The sequence below is a fragment of the Sciurus vulgaris genome (genome assembly GCF_902686455.1).
Source record: "Sciurus vulgaris genome assembly, chromosome: 16".
In the NCBI taxonomy this organism is placed as follows: Eukaryota; Metazoa; Chordata; class Mammalia; order Rodentia; family Sciuridae; genus Sciurus; species Sciurus vulgaris.
In genome coordinates this window covers 26,853,502-26,869,500 of record NC_136477.1, presented here as the reverse complement: position 1 = coordinate 26,869,500, position 15,999 = coordinate 26,853,502, and the positions used below count along the sequence as shown (strand labels likewise).

The 15,999-nt window shown below is 53.3% G+C and overlaps 1 protein-coding gene across 2 annotated transcripts in view; it reads right to left on the bottom strand.

Annotated features, from left to right (window-relative positions):
- Window positions 1-15,999, bottom strand: part of SCN5A (sodium voltage-gated channel alpha subunit 5) — a 97,649-nt gene that overhangs the window by 56,764 nt on the left and 24,886 nt on the right. For both annotated transcript variants that reach the window (XM_079115608.1, XM_079115609.1), the window contains exons 4-8: window positions 14,334-14,424; window positions 12,632-12,760; window positions 6,063-6,154; window positions 2,517-2,747; window positions 1,002-1,065 (exon numbers count right to left, since the gene is read on the bottom strand). In XM_079115608.1, coding sequence (XP_078971734.1) covers window positions 1,002-1,065; window positions 2,517-2,747; window positions 6,063-6,154; window positions 12,632-12,760; window positions 14,334-14,424 — 607 coding nt within the window. The remainder of the gene's footprint in view (window positions 1-1,001; window positions 1,066-2,516; window positions 2,748-6,062; window positions 6,155-12,631; window positions 12,761-14,333; window positions 14,425-15,999) is intronic.

The following is a 15,999-nucleotide window of genomic DNA, read 5'->3' as shown; positions in this document are numbered from 1 at the left end:
CCAGCCCCTCTCCCGCCCACACGACACACTGCTGCTGTTGGAGCTGCCTCTCCCCACCAAGCACAAGTGCTAGGGTCTGGTTGATGCTCTTTCCTCTGCCTGGCCACCCCACAGGGAGCTGGACACAGCATGGGCACCTGGGGAGGGGTACAGGAGACTTAGCTAAGCCCAGGGTAAAGGCAGGGGGGTGGGGTGAAGGAATAACCCTGGGGAGGACAGGCTGGGCCTAGCTGTGTCTGGAGAACACACCCTTACATCATGGCTCACACAGACTTTGTCCAGTGAGGCAGATGCACAAGTCACGGAGTTGGAGGTGGGAGACTCTCTCCCAGAAAGGTGGCCCTGACTGCATTCCTGTGTGTGTGTGTGTGTGTGTGTGTGTGAGAGAGAGAGAGAGAGAGACAGAGATGTGGAGGGGTGCACTTGGCAGGGGGAGGATGCAGACAAGGGGTCTGTGCCTAGCTAATGTCCTACGATCCTCATCTAGGGTCTTAGGTGAGTCCCTTCACTTAACAACCCATGGCCCAATCGCCTTGCCTCAGACCCCAGTGTGCTCAGAGCCCTGGAAACTGCACATGGAGTCTGGGTGTGTCTGGGGACCACAGTCAGGTGCAGCCAGGATCATGTCCTGCTTAGCCTTGAAGAGGCCAGGCTGTTGGGGAGGACATTCACCCCCTTGGGGCAGATGAGCAGGGAGGGAGTCAAGCCTGGGGCGGAAGGTGGGCCCTGCGGAGCTGATGGAAAATAAATGGAGTCAAGCTTGGCCCCCGCAGGGCCCCCATCGTCAGGGCTCTCTTGGCTGTCCCTGTCCATCTGTCCCTGACCTCTCTTCACCAGTTGTCTCCTCTGAGGTGGGAGTGGGTGGGGAAGCTGCCAGGTCCTGGCAGGGAAGGAAGACAAGGGACGACCTGTCCCCAGGGCAGGACACACACAGAGGGCACAGGCAGTCGAGAAAGCCAGGAGACAGCTAGGAGAAGTGCCCCTGGGTGGGTGCCACCTACCCGGCGTCTGAGCTGTTCCCACACAGTAACACGTCAGAGGTGCCATTCTTGATCAGGTAGTTTTCTAAAAGGGAAACATCAGAAGGTGAGAGGCATAGTGGGCAGCCCCCTGGGGTTCCCACCTTGCCTTCAGGGTTTTACAGAGATAGAAACATCACTGGTGGCTGCTTTCTACTTTGTCCTTACTGTGACCACTACTCTTGGCCTGGCCAGGACTTGGGCAACTCTAGCTGCTTCCCTGGCCTTGGTCTTCCTCCACAGACGTTCCCCTGTCAGGGTCCCTATGCTCTAGAAGACACAGGAAGGCCTGGGCAAGGCCTCAGTGATACCCATCGGGAGCTTCCCCCAGGAACTCAGGGGGCCAGCAGGTCAAGAGAGGCCATGAACCAAGAGACAAGGGCCTGGGCAGAGTTCCGGCTTCGCTGCTGAGTCACCGCGTAGCCTTGACAGGCTACTGCCCGGCTCTGGACCCTCTTCCACTGCATAAAAGGTGGAAGAGATGCCTCCCACAGTCACCATGGAAACACTGGTCTGTTCAGGCAGGCCTGGGGCTGGACCAGGTGAGACTCAGGACACGTGCCCTGTCCCCTCCTCACTGAGGCCATTGTCAGTCCCCATCACTCCCCATTACCTGCCTTTGTCTAAGGCAGCAGTTGTCAAAGTGTGGTCCCCAACCAGCAGCCTCAGCAGCATCTGGGAACTGGTTAGTTACAGCACCCCAAATGCCAGCCAGACCTACTGACCCAGAAACTTGGGCTGGGACCCAGCAGCCTGTGTTTTCTGGAGCCTTCTGGGTGCCTCGGGTGTATGCTGAAGTTTGAGAGCCACGGCTAGAAGGCCACAGCTGACCCATAAGCACATTTACTCATTGATCTTCTGTCCATTTCTATTTAACAGAGCGGCAAGCTGGTGTTCATGTAAGTGGCCCTAACTTCAGAATGGCCCTCTGGGTGCTTGTGGCCTGGCATCTGGCCTTGCCCCAGTGTCTCCCTTTGATCTAGATTGATGGCCGTAATCCAGAGAGGCAGTGGACATCAGCCTGGAGGATGGAAGTGTAAACCCTGGGACAGTGAAATGAGGAGCCCCCACAATTGCACTACAATCACCCACTTATTCTCTCACAGGGTTCTGGGGTACAAGGGCATGGAATCAGCACCAGGTAAGGAACGTTGACATGGACTGGAAAATCCCCACACCAAGGAGGTGGGGCTCTACCCTGAAGCCTCACCAAGGACCCCAGCTCCACATGGTTCCCTTTCCCTAAAGTGACACCCCTCTGCAGGTCTCAGATTAAGCTCCTGGTCTCCCCACCTTCCTAGGTCAGCCCTCCTTCCAAACCTTCTAACTCCATCCTTCCTATTTTTCAAACCTCATTTCTCTGCCTAGCCTGGGAACTCCAAGGGCAATCTGTCCTTGTAAGGCCCTGGGAGCCTGCCCTCTGGTGAGGCCCATGTGGCAGATGGATAGCCTTGATGGTCTCATTAAGTGTCCCCAGGCCACAGAGCCAGTCCACACCTGGATCATTGAGGTAGAGGTCCAGTGAGTCCCAGACCAGGCCGTCGGCCTCCACGGAGCCGTTGGTGCCGTTGAGCTCCGTGAAGTTGCGGACGCACTTGTGCCTCAGGTTGCCCATGAAGAGCTGCAGGCCGATGAGGGCAAAGACGCTGAGGCAGAAGACCGTGAGGACCATCACGTCAGCCAGCTTCTTCACGGACTGGATCAGGGCCCCCACAATGGTCTTCAGGCCTGGCAAAGGTGAGAAAGGTGTAGGTCATCGTGGGCACCCTGCTCCACACTCCTCTGGGTGGGAGCTAGGCCTCCCCGGGCCCCTGAGCACTGGGGTGGGGTCAGGGAGGGCAACTACAAAGTGGAGACAGAGTGAGGGAGGTTTCTAGACCTTTAAGACCAAAGCCCCCTTTCCTTAGCTGCAATTCTGTCCTGATTGCCTCAGGTGGGAATCCGGTCTAGTCTTGTATTTTTAATGAGGGACCAGGTCCTCTTTAGTCTCCACTAGCCAAATATATGAAATGGTATAGAAAGTGCATCTTCTTGATAACTCTGGATGGTTCCTAGGTATGTGAGGACTGGTCCTGGCCCTTTTACTGTAGTCCATGGGAAGAGACCCAAGTCCAGGCTCACTCCAGAGGAATGTAGAGACCTCGACCTGGGTGCCGAGATGGTGAGAGAAACAGCTTTCTTGGTACCTGCTACCCTGGTGAGGTAGAGGGTCCTCCTACCCCAGCAGGAGGTTCTCTTTGATGACACAGGGGGTTTTGATTATTTAGAGGCAATTAGGGAACCCAGGATCTGGGGGTGGTCCTGGGCTAGTGTATATGCGCTGGGAACGTGAGGCGACAGGTTTGGCGGGACCGTGGTGGGCGATGTCCTAAGAGGCCTGCTCTGGATTGGGCCCGTATCTGGGGAACAGAAAGGGTTGACCTATGTTGCATCTTCCCCATCTGCTTGTCCCTCTGGGACCCTCCCAATACCTCCCATTCCCCAAAGCTGAGAGGAGAGGCTGTGGTCTGTTAGTTGCACAGCCCCAGTTCCCTGCGGAAGCCAGCACCACACAGCGGGGTGACAGAAAAGCATGTGTAGACGCGTTCAGTCTGACCCTTAGCTCTAGACCTAGGACAAGTGCCAGCGGAGCGCCGGGAGTGGGGGCCCCTCTGCCAACAGCAGGGCCCCGCCCCCGCCCATGCGGCCAGATCTCAGATTAAGCTCCATCCATCTATTGTCCAGCCGGTTAAAGGGTTAGAAGCACCTGTGGCTACTGTGCCCAAGGCCCAGAAAGGAGGCAGCAATGGGAGGCAGTCATGGGAGAGTGGTGCGGCTATCACTGCTGCCTGCCCAGGGCTCAGGCACCCCGCACTCTGTGGAAATTGTCCTGGCAGATGTTGGCAACTGTGGGGACAGTGGGTGGAGCTGGCAGGGGTCTGAGCATAGAGTGGTGGTAGGATCCCCCAACTCTCTTTACTTTAGCGGTTATCAGTAGAAGAGGCCCTGGGATCCCCCGTGGGTCACGTTTCTGGGCTGCTCCCTCAGCCTAGAGACACTGCTCATATCTTGTGGGGAACAAGTGAGGGCTGGTGGGCAGCAGCTTGAAAACACAAACTGCCACTGTTAGGCTGACGTACTTTGGAAAAATACTCAGTTCACGGATGAGGGTAACCCCTTTAAACCTGTTTCATACCAATGATGGACTTCACTTCTGGCAAGAATGGCTCCAACCGATTCATGGGACTCTTTCTTCAAGGCCCAGGAAGAGGAGTCCTCAGGATTAGGAGGGAAGTCCTGCTATCACAGAAGCTGTGACAGGCTGGGTGGGAGGGCCCTTGGGACCTACCACTCTGACTTCACTCTGGTTTTAAAGAAAAGGAAACTGAGGTCTGAAGAGGGCTGAAGCTGTGAGGGCTTGGTCCTGGGGAGTCCTCTTGCGTGCCACCCACAGCTCTCTTCTGACGACCACTTCTGGGGTCCGCTCTCTGCTGCCTTGGTGGGCTGCTGGTGGCCTTGAAGAGAGCAGTGGTCTGGGCTGGGGTCAGTGGTCTTTCTCCTTTTCTCCAGGGCTGAAATATTTTCCTGTGTAAATCTTTCTTTTAAAACGGACCAGGACATGGCTTTTCGTAATAACTGTGGTTCATCTACTCTGGGGTGGGAGTCCCCTGTGAGGTTCCCTGGGAACCTGGAGGACAGACTGGGAGGCTTCTGAGCACTTATGTGTGTTCCTATCTTAATGGTGGCCTCACAGGAGTAGCTGAAGGGTGAATGTCCTACCTGCTACTGGCTTTTGGTAGGAGTCTGGGTCACTCTGAAGGGCCCAGAGGGAGAGGAGAGGTGAAAGGGTGAAGCCATGGTGGCTTCAGAGACCAGGAGGAAGATTCTGAGGCTTAGTGTGAACACAAAATAGTTGGGGGTTCCTCTTACAATATAATTAACCTGACCAGGAAACCCCCAGGGCAGGGACTTCAGAGCAGGGCTTTTGACCCTCTGGGGGCAGTAGCAGATAAACTCTTTGGTAGGTTTGGGAAGCACCAGTGTTCCAAATCAGAAGTGGATGTGATCATCTCGTTTAACTAATCCTTTCTTGAGGTCTGACCTGCCTGCAGCCACTTTCTTAAAAGAAGAGCCTTCTCTGGTTCTGAGTGTAGGAACATTCAGAGAAGGCTTTGGAAGAAGCCTCTGGGCACTGTCTCTACAGAGCAAGTTCTTCATAATGGGAATCTTTGTGAGTTTGGCTTTCATTACTCTGAGGAGAGTAAGAGTAAGAGTCCCCTGGGTGGTACTCAACTTCAGCACTAGCATCTCACCCAACTTGGCCCTCAAGACTTGGCCATCTTTGAGTTTCATGAATGAATGGGCACAGTGGTTTCTAGCAAGACCTTCTGGGCTTAGAAGATTTTTGGTGCACAATTGCCAACATCTGTCAAGGAGGATTTCTTCCCGAGGCTACCATGCACGGTTTGCTAAACCTCTACCGCACCATGCAGCGAGGGCTGTTAGACGCCATGGCCCAGTGATGCCTGTCCACAGAGCACACTCCCTTCCACCAAATGGGGCTGAGGTTCCAGCTGTGCACCTGTCACCAGAAGGGGCACAAGGCTGGGAATGGGCACTCAGCCAAAAAAGACGGTGCCAGGGCTTTCCCTTTTGATCTGGCTGCCGATGTGGATTCCCTCAAATGAGGTCCTTTTGGTTTCCCAAAGGGGACGGACGCTTCAGCCTAAAGCAATGTATGTGCAAGCTTTTAGCTTTGCAAGCAGCTGAGATCAGCTGGAAGAGAAATTCACCCTTTGGAGAAGAGTCTGGGTTCAATGCAGGCCTTGCGGTGGGGTGCTCCGTAGCCCCTGGTGTCTGAGAGTGAGCCAGGCTGGCATGGGCAGCCTGAAGGCCATTCTGAGACTCTGGGGGGACAGGTGCATCCACCACTTTGAGCTCTGGGAAGAGGTATTCTGGTGACAGGCACATTCACAGGGCCGTCCTGAGGGTCGCCTTGACTCCCAGGTGGTTGGAAAGTCCCAGGCATGTCCCTCCAGCCTTGGCGTTTAACCTGATTTTCACCTGAAATGACTGATATAGTTTTCAGGGCCCGGAGGACTCGGAAGGTGCGTAAGGCTGAGACATTGCCCAGGTCCACAAATTCAGTTGTATATCTGTAACAAGGGAAATTCACACACGAGACAGTGACAACACGCCCATAGAAGACACACGGTCATAGGAGGAGAAGGGTGGGGGAGACAGAGAGAGAGTCACTTGTAGCTGAGATCTGAGAGGCAAACCTGGGCATCTTACCTGGGATAACTGAAATAGTTTTTAGAGCTCTCAGGACTCTGAAAGTTCGAAGAGCCGACAAATTGCCTAGCTTTATATTTTCTGATACATACCTGCAGAATCAAACCACAGTTATTGGGAATTACAAAGCAGAACCTCAGCCTGCCCTCCCCAACCAGCCCTCTCCCTTCTCCCTGTCCCTCAGGGAAGCTGTGGGTGGCCTGGGCCCTGCTCTGGGCTTTCTTCCTGATCTTAACTCTCCTGATATTGGACCTTGGCATGGGTGCCTCAAGGATGTCCATACAGCGAGCTCACAGGTGACTCTGTCTGTGACGCTCCCATGAACAACTGGCACTGGGAGGCAATGACTCTGTCCCATTCTCCAAGTCACTAGGGACTGAGATACAAAACTGTGTGACAGGTCTGAGGCTTGGGCCATATCAGAGTGAAGAGGGCAATCGTATCCTGGGAGGTAATATTGGAAGCAAGTGGGTTCCTGGTGTTGATTTTGTTCTGCATCTTCTGCTGTCTGTCATCAGCTTGTGCATGGCTGCTCTGACCCAGGAGACCCTTTGGTCCTGGCTGAGTCACCACAGTGGGGTGGCTAGGTCTCCAAGGCTGCCCACTTCCTGTTTCCAACTATGAATCTCTCTGTGCAAGGAGTGGTCAGGAGGCACTGATGTCACAAGGTGGAGGTGGCATGAGTACTTACTGGAAAAAAGAGTCCCCAAGATAGTGACATTGAAGGGAAAGGAGGTTTGCTGACTATCTGTTCTTTAACTACTCAAGGCAATGGACAACCCAAAAGGGCAGAGAGGGTTCCTTGGGTGATGTCAGTGCCCCATCACAGGCTCATCCTTGTCTCCACAGGAGTGACATCAGGAGGTGAACAGCTCTCATGGTCTGTCCTGACTGGGTCTGCGTGATGGTCCTCAGGGTTGAGTGGCTGTGGGGCTCCCATCTAGAACCTGGACAGCTGTCCATCTCTGGCTCCAGAGTCATAGGGGGCACTGGTTTCTTGGGGACAGGAACCTGCCCATGCAGAGTGTGAGGACATGCAGTGGACAAGTCACATGACCAGATGGATGTCTGAGAGGTAGATGGACAGTGTGTGACCAAAGCCATTGGGACAATGGCAAAAGACCAGTGATATTTAACCAAAGGCCTTGCATTCAGGGTGTCTGACATTTAACTGAAGGTGTCCAGTGTTTAACCAAGGACATTGAACTCAGGATGTCTGATGTTTAACCAAGTATTTCTGATCCAGGTGTCTGAATGATGTCAGACCCAGGACACCAGCCCTGTGATACTGGGCAAGTGTCAAGAGTAGCCTGACAGTGTGCACTCATTCTGCCAAATAGCCTGGGCCTCCAGGCCCCTATATTCTACTCAGAGACTCTGAATTCCTCTTGAGGCCATTCTTCTTTAGGCAGGGACTCAATGTCCTGGTGTCGCTGGGTCAAGCCCTGACACTAGGCTGACACTAACTTCCTCTTCTACTTGTGGGGCCCATCCATCTTCATAGGGCCCTGTAGATGGGCCTTTCCCTCCTCACTCACATATCCTTACAAAGAGAGGGAGTCAGTAGATACATCCCCAGAGCTTTTCTGCCTCTGGCGACACCAGACCCTTCCTGTGGTGTGGTTTCCATTCCTGGACTCACTTCAGCTTGTAAACTCTGATGTGGCACTCAAATGCAACCCCATCATTCACGGGGGAGCAGAAGTCACCTCCCCTGTCCTGGCCCGTGTGTGTCTGTTAATTTGATTCAAATTCCTTCTCAACTTTTGAGAGCCATTCCACAGTCCTCAATGGCGCAGAACCCAAAGGCTCTGTCCCACATTCTTCTTGGAGTCTCTGTCTAGATATGGTGTTGCCAAGGGACTGTGAACTTCAGCATGGAATATTACCAATGCTGCCATCTCACAGAAGCCGTGGTTCAGCCCCCCAGAGGCTGTGGGCTCAGTGTCCTGCTGCTGGTCTACTGGGTGTGGCTTAGTACAGCAGATTCTCTCATTCAGGACACTGGTTTCGAGGCTGCTCCTCTGGTAACACGAAGTAAGTGGAGCACTGCGCAGGTCAGAGAGGGAACAACCATCCTTGCTTCTCTCCTCCTGCCCCTGATAGGCCTGGTCGGTCCCCTGGTGTCTCCAGTGAAGACCCTGCCTATCCTTACCTACCTCACTTTCAAGATCCTCAGCACAGACAGTACCTGCCCTCCACTCATCATCTGCCTCCTCAGCAGCTGATGCTGAGCACAGAGAAGCCAGGATCCCCAGGTGACAAGGACGGGCTGGTGCTAGAACAGGGAGGAACACATCTGTGTTCCTGGCAGGCTTCCAAAGCTGGCCAAGTGGTTGAGAGTGGGAGCTGGGCCTGGTGGTGTGTGTGAGGGAAAGCAATTGTGTTGGGGGGAGTCTCGAAGGAGAAGGCAGGGCTGGGCGAGGGCATCTGGGACCACGTCAATGATGTGGGGACCTGCTGGCTGTTGCACTCTGTACAAAACTCGGCATCTGGCTGCCTCCCATATTGGGACCCCAGACCCCACTGAGGCCTCTCCTGGGGCCCCTGAATAATGCAAGGCAAGAGAGATTCTCTGTAGGGCAATAGGGCCAGCTTCAGAGGTGACATGGGTAGGCAGTGTGGGGAGCGGCAAAACCCTCCTCCAAGTCAGTCTACTCCTCTGCTATGGCCAAGCAACTAGTCAGGGACAGACAGCTGGGGTGAGACTGTGGGCCCTGCCTCAGAGAAAGCAGAGGTGGCAATGAGAACGCTACCCTGTCACACCAGCCCCAGCACAGCGGGAACCTTTTTGGAGGTCAAGGAACCATGAGGAGGGACAGGTGCTGCCCCACCCCTGTCTTGAGATGGCGAAACCCACACTGTTAGCAACTGTGGGTGACTGCCGCCCCTCCTTTCTACCCTCCCTCCTTCCCCTCCAGGTTTGGTTTCCATAACAACCCCAGAAGGTGGGAGGCTGTGCTAACTAACAGGTAATGCCCAGCCAAGAGGGGGGCCACAGGAAGAGCTCTGGCTGGAGGGTTGCAAGCTGAGTCTGGCAGGCTTCCAAGTACACCCCATCACCCCTAAATTGGGTGGAGAAGGGCATCAGGTTGATACCTGCCCAGAAACATCAGACACAGGGATGCTTCTCCCATCCACCGCTGGCCAGGAGGTAGGACACTTGGTTCTAGTTGCAGCACTGCTGCTGATTCATTTGGGGCAAATGGTAGATTCTTTCTGAGTCTCAGTTTCTCCATATGTACAATGGAGGGTGGATGGAAAGTTTCATTGAATTGAACTTTGCCACCCAAGACTCCTTTGATCATCCTAGTGCCCTATGGTATGGAACCATTTAGTCTGTAACAGAATGCACTTTGGAGGCAGGAATGAGATGATTTTGTCAGGCAGAATCACTGTCAACCAAAGCTGTGGGGCCAGTCCAACCACGAGCACAAAGCTGAAACTCCAATGGGTCCACACAGACTCATGGAGAGTGAGTGTGCTCTTGCTGTGAGATGCTCGCTAAGCCTCTGAGGTCTTGTTCTGCGGCTGTGCCTGGTTCTGGTGTAGTGTTTGGCAAGGAAGGTGATTCCTTTACCTGGGGTCTGAGAGTATCTCTGTGGTGACATTACTTTGTTGAGGCTCCAGGATGGTGAGGTAGGAAAGGTTCAGGCAGATACTAGTCCCTCTCCTGCCTGAAGCCCCCTTCCTTCTTTGTCACCTGGCCCTCAGGGCCCTGTGGATCACTGCCCCTGGCTCATAGGGCACCCTAGAGCCACAGCCCAGTCTGGCAGTCATACTCCGTCCCCAAGTCAGTGCAGCCTCCCAGCTGTGACACAAGGTTCTCCCTGCTGCAAACCTCAGGCAAGCACCCCATTCTCGCTGATGATCCTGCTTATTTCACGGAGAAAATAGAAGCAATCAGAAGAGAAGTTCCTTCTCTCATCATCAACTCCATCAATATATCTCCATCTCCACCTGAGATTCTGCCTTCCCTACACTGAAGGTCAACCTTCCACCTAGGCACTGGATTCTTGCTCTCTCCGGAAGCTCAAGGGCTTTGTTCCTGCAATCTCCACCCCTTGCCTACACCCTCAAATGTCCCCTCTCTAGAGGATCATTTCCATTAACCTACCTTCTTTTAAATTCCTCCCTTGACCCATATTTCCTTTTGGCTACCATACCATTTTCTGTTGTTTTATAGAAGCCCCATAAAAATGATGTCTATACTTCCATACTTCCCCTCCCCATCTTTCTTGAACCCTCTTTGACCAGGTATGTGTCCTTCTGCTCCACAGGAACCTCTCTTTTTAAGGACTCCAATGACCTTCCTGAACCCAACAGTCCATCCTTAGTCTTCGGCTTCCTCAGCCTCCTCCAGGTGTGCTTCAAGTTGGACCATGGTCCTCAGATGTCTTTCTGGATACCACTCTCTTCTGGTTCTTCTCTGCCTTCACTGGCCAGTTCCCTCCAGTCTTCTGCTTGATCTTCTTCTTTCTTGACCTCAAGAAGTTGGAGTGTCCCAGAGCACAGTTCACATGTTCTCTCCTACATGACCTCACCTGGTCCTGTGGCTTTATATACCATCTGGATAGCTATCTCCACCTTGGACCTCTTTCCTGAACTCCAGATGGGAATATCCAGTTGCCCGCTCAATATTGCATCCTGATGCTTCTCAACATATTCCAAACCAGACTTTTGATTCTCTTCTTCCCTCAGTCAGTGACTCCCTTCAATTCTCCATTTCAACGAAGGCTAACACCATCCACCCAAACGCTCCAACCAAAGAACAATAGCTTGATCTTCAAACTTCATCCAGAATTTGACCATGTCTCCCATTTTCTGGGACTCTGGTCTCAGTCACTCTCCCCTCTCCCTTGGTTACCAAAATAGACTCCTAACTGCCGTGTCCTTTCACCATTCCCCCATCCAGTCTGTGTCCCACACAGTAGCTGGGGTGGACTCCACAGGATGTAAATCAGGTCACGGGTCTGCCTGCTCTTATCCTCCAGTAGTACCCATCACTCCTGGCTCTTAATGTGACCTATGAGGATGGTGTAACATGTCCCCCATCCCACCATTCTGCAACGTCATCTCCCACTACCCTTTTCCTTGCTCACTCAGCTCCACCTAGGCCTAGATCTACACTAGGGCAAGCAGCAGTCTTGCCTCAGTTTCCCTACCTGTAAAACAGAGGGCTGGAGTGAGCTCACAAACAGCATATCTAGAAACAGAGGTTCTGATGCATTTTCTAAAAACCAGGGTCTCCACCAAGCTTGAAAATGTCCCATCGTCAGAGCCCAGCCTCCCTCTTTGCCCAGTCTCTCCCCACCACAGATGGCTGAGCTCAGGGTTGCCCATGTCTGGGGTTAAAGACTTTGTCAAGAATAGGTGAATTCAGTGAATCCAAGAATCTCAGAAAGTAGGAGTTAATTGAGCCTCTGATCCCACCAAGCAGGACACTGTCCTTTTACAGGTGGGGAAATCAAGGGTTTGCCAGGGTACGAGTATAACCTTATCAGTTCTTTCCTTGCTGAGATGCAGTGCTCAGCCCTATACCTGCTGAGTCCTCAGCTTGCAGAAAGGGTTGATGGCTGAGCCCCTGATCAGGACTTCTGCATGGCAGGGTCATTGACCTCATCAGTTGTCCCATCTGATCCCTGAGACATCCTGGGTAGAGCACCTCCCCAACACTGACCCCTCTGCAAAGATCTCCTGGGAAAGGAAGTGAGGCCTCATCCAGGGTTGCAGCGGGCTGGGTCACGATCCCTTTTTGGTGTTAATTTTCTCATTAGCCCCCTCCAGCCTACCTCTCTGGCAAGTGTGAGGATCCACTGGATTGGATCAATGGTCGGATGCTTTACAGTGTGCCAAAGGCAGGGCCTCTGAATGGAGAGAGCAGATGCCCTTGTTCACCTGGCACAAGTGCCTGGGGGTGTCCAGTCACTTCTCAAAGCTCCTTTACTGTAATTTCATTCTTAATCACCTTGGAATCCAGGTCACTGTTCACAGTGGGCCAGGGATTCGGGGCTATAATATTGGTTTCTTTTGGTAGAAAGAGAAGAGGATGCTAAAACAGAATCTTAGTAATGTCCCTTGAGCATGGAGCTGTCGTGGCCCCCAGACACGGAGCCCGACCACCATGGCTGCCTGAGCTATTGTAGATCGCTTTTCCCCACCAGGATGAGCTGAGGGCCTCTGCCTGTCCTGCTGCCACAGTAGCAAGGCGGGTTGCTCCACAACCTGAGTGCAGAGTTGCAGGAGGACTGCAGTGGGGGAGCCTGGGTCGGGGTGAGTGCAGATCCCACAGTGTGGCCTGGCATGGCACAGCACGGCACAGCACGCAGGATACTTACGCCATGACAATCACACTGAAGTCCAGCCAGTTCCATGGGTCCCGAAGGAAGGTGAACGCGTGCAGGCAGAAGCCTCGAGCCAGAATCTTGACCAGAGACTCAAAGGTGTAGATGGCAGTGAAGGTATACCTGGGGAGGAGAGGCGAGTCAGGGTTCTCAGGGAGGCTGAAGCCCATAGGCTAGGCTCACTAGGTTCCCCAGGTGGTACGAGTCGCAAGCAGTGCCTCACACCAGGGGTTATTGTATCAGGCTCTGTACAATACCCCGTGGCAGAGCTGAAGTTGGGGACTACAGCTGTTCCAAATATCTGGCTAACTAATCTATCTTCCCATTTATTTTTTTATTTTTTTTTTTTTTCATTTTTTTTTTTTTTTTTTTTTATTGTAAACAAATGGGATACATGTTGTTTCTCTGTTTGTACATGGCGTAAAGGCATACCATTTGTGTAATCATAAATTTACATAGAGCAATGTTGTTTGATTCATTCTGTTATTTCCATTTATTTTTTTGAGTGCCTGCTTTGTGGCCAATGAACTTTCCATCTTCTCTCTTGGTTGTCTTGGTATAAGAAGATCCCTATCTATCTCCTCACCCTAGCCCTGGGGGTCCACGTGCATGGCATATGGCAGCCACCAGTTCCGCACCATGGGACACCATAGACAGGCAGAGTCACAGCCTCTCGCCCAGGTGTATGGATCTTCAGTAGCTAGCAAAGGGAACCTGTCCACTCTCAACTGCCTACAAAGTAGATGGGTCCAGCTGTCCACCCTGGACTTGAAAGGTGTTGATGTCCCAGTGTATGAGGCTGAGTGGGAGCTACTCAATCTGCTTGGGGAAACTTGCAGAATCTGCAATGCCTGGATGCTGGGACTGTTTCACAAGGCTAGAATGGGAGAGGACCACATCCCAGGCCTCAGGGCAGCTGGACACAGCCCTGGCACCTTCAGCACATCTTGGTCCTGTGTAAACATGAAGAATAACCTGGCAAGTCACTTTTGTAATGAAGGGTGTTGGACATTCTGTGGGTCTCCTAAGAACAGGAGCCAGGTGCAATAAACTGCAAAGTGTTTAGTCAAATGCTTAGAACCCTCTTAGAAACTTTTCTTCCCTTTAATTTGGGAAGGAAAGGCCAGAAGCACTTTTCTCAAACTGTGCAAATGGTTCTAGAAGGAAGGACTTGAAAAAAGCAGCAGAATATGGTACTGAAATGGGAACAGCTCTGGCCTTTTCCTGCTACCATGCTGCCTCACTGCATGACATCAGGCCAGTTACTGCTCCAACTGAGTCTGCTCTTCTGTCAAATGGGGACAGGGCCTGTACTTACACTGTTGGATTGCCAGAGGTTTGAGGAATATGATGTTTACTGTTCTTTTGACAGTGCCCGGCATGTTCTAAGTGCTCAATAAATTACTCTTATTATTTCAGAGGCTTCTCTAATGCCATCAAGTCTCTTTAGCAGTTGACAAGAGAAGGTCCTCACTTTGCCAATCAGGGGAACTTCCTCCCCTGAGGGCACAACTTAAAGCCAGTGCTTGGCAGGACTGGAAAAGGCAAAAGAGGAAGAAAGCTGGTTCAAGCATGGAGGTGGGGTGGCCTTTGGTTCTGAACACAGTCTTCTTCTGGAGTGACTTTAGGGACCATGGCATGGAGTGGAAAGGAAAGGGGTGGGGCCAAGTGGAGGACAGGTGCTGAGGATACTTACTCGACATACTTGGTCCACGGCGGAGGGTCATGCTGGGCCATGAACACGCAATTGGTCAGGATGGTGCACATGATGAGCATGCTGAAGAGCGTGGCACGGGGGTCAAGGAAAGCTGTGGACAGAGGGCCAGCCACGCCACCACCACCGGGGGTCCTGCCCCTGGGGCTGTCACTGCCAGCCCAGTGCTGCCAGATCAGTGAGAGAGACTCCACGGGGACACACTGGGGCTGTGACCCATCCATGCCAACGCCTCTCTACTGAGGTTGGTCTCTGACCACTGCCTGGCACTTGTTGGTGGACCCCGTCCTGCTCCACAGCCCCTAGCAGGTACCAGATACTTGATGCCACATTTTTGGCAGGGTTCTCTGTAGGGTTCAGTGTAGAAGAAAGGGAGGAGGATGGGCAGATCTCAGACTTCAGAGGTTTTTACCCAGTTGTGTAAGAGGGAGATGGGTATTTACAAACTGCTTGTTGGGGTGGGAAAGACCAGTTGGGCAGGGTTGGGCCCTAAGTTCCCTCCCTCACTTCTAGGGGCGCAGCCCAGGTGGGCTTTTGCCTAGGAGCACTCTGCTGCCAAGCAACTTACCTTCTGGGATCCATCGATCCTGGGGAGCAGAGAATGCTTCCCTGGATGCTTCCTCCTGCTGTACCTACTCTTCACTCTTGTCCTCTGTTCTGTCTAGAAAACTCCTTCTCAACAGGAAACTCCCAGCTCTCAGCAGCCTGTCCCAACTCCTTGGCCTCAGCACCCCCAGAACATCAGGCATCCCCCTTTTAGCCATCCCCTCTTTGTGGTTGCTCAAGGAATGACAAAGCTCCTCTCTCCCCACCGGAAGAGGAGCTCCTCAAATACCAGGATAGTGTCCTGGACATCCTTGTGGGCCCTGAGCCTTATAGTGAAGGCCCCAGGCCTTGTGGAACCCCTAACTCTGGCTGCTGTTTCAGGCTAGACAGGGCTCTCACCGACCTCCTCCACCCCTCCCTCATCTCTGCAAGACCTGCAGAGGAGCAAGGGGCAGAATCTGGGCCTCATGGGGTCAGGGACTCTCAGGGGCCTGGCCATGGGCAGGAGCACTAAGCTGGCTTCACGAATCTCCTCCCCAGCCAAGTGAAGAGGTACCTTCCACTCCCTGTGGCTGCCCCCAGGCTCATGACACCATGCCCCAGCCTCAGCCCGGAGCACACAGCTGCCAAAGGCAATTCCCACGGGCAGCCCAGGAGCAGCAGTAATTGAGCTCCAGGGGCTGCCTCTTTCCTCCCTTGCACAGCGCCACTCACCTGGTGGGGCAGCCCCTGCAGCCAGTGCTGGAGAGAGGCAGGCAGCCCTCATGGAATCTAACCAGGCAGATGCTCTTCCCACCTCCTGTCCTCCTTCTATTTGCCCAGGCAATCAGGAAGCCAGCCTCCAGGACCCAGCCTCCAGGGCATAATGAATTCTCCTATTTGTCATGGGAGCTGATTGGGCTTGGTGAATACCTCTCAGCCAATCGGGGTTGGTCCACAGGAATGCTCAGCTCTGGTGCCCTCAAGGAAGCCCTTGCTTCACCCTGGCTGGAGGGCACCTCTCCAGGCACTGGGGTTCCTCCCTCAATGGGCATCTGCCCAGCTCTCTGCCTGCAAGGGTCTCCATGGCCAGGCCTAGCTCCTCTTCCAGCTTTCAGAGGTG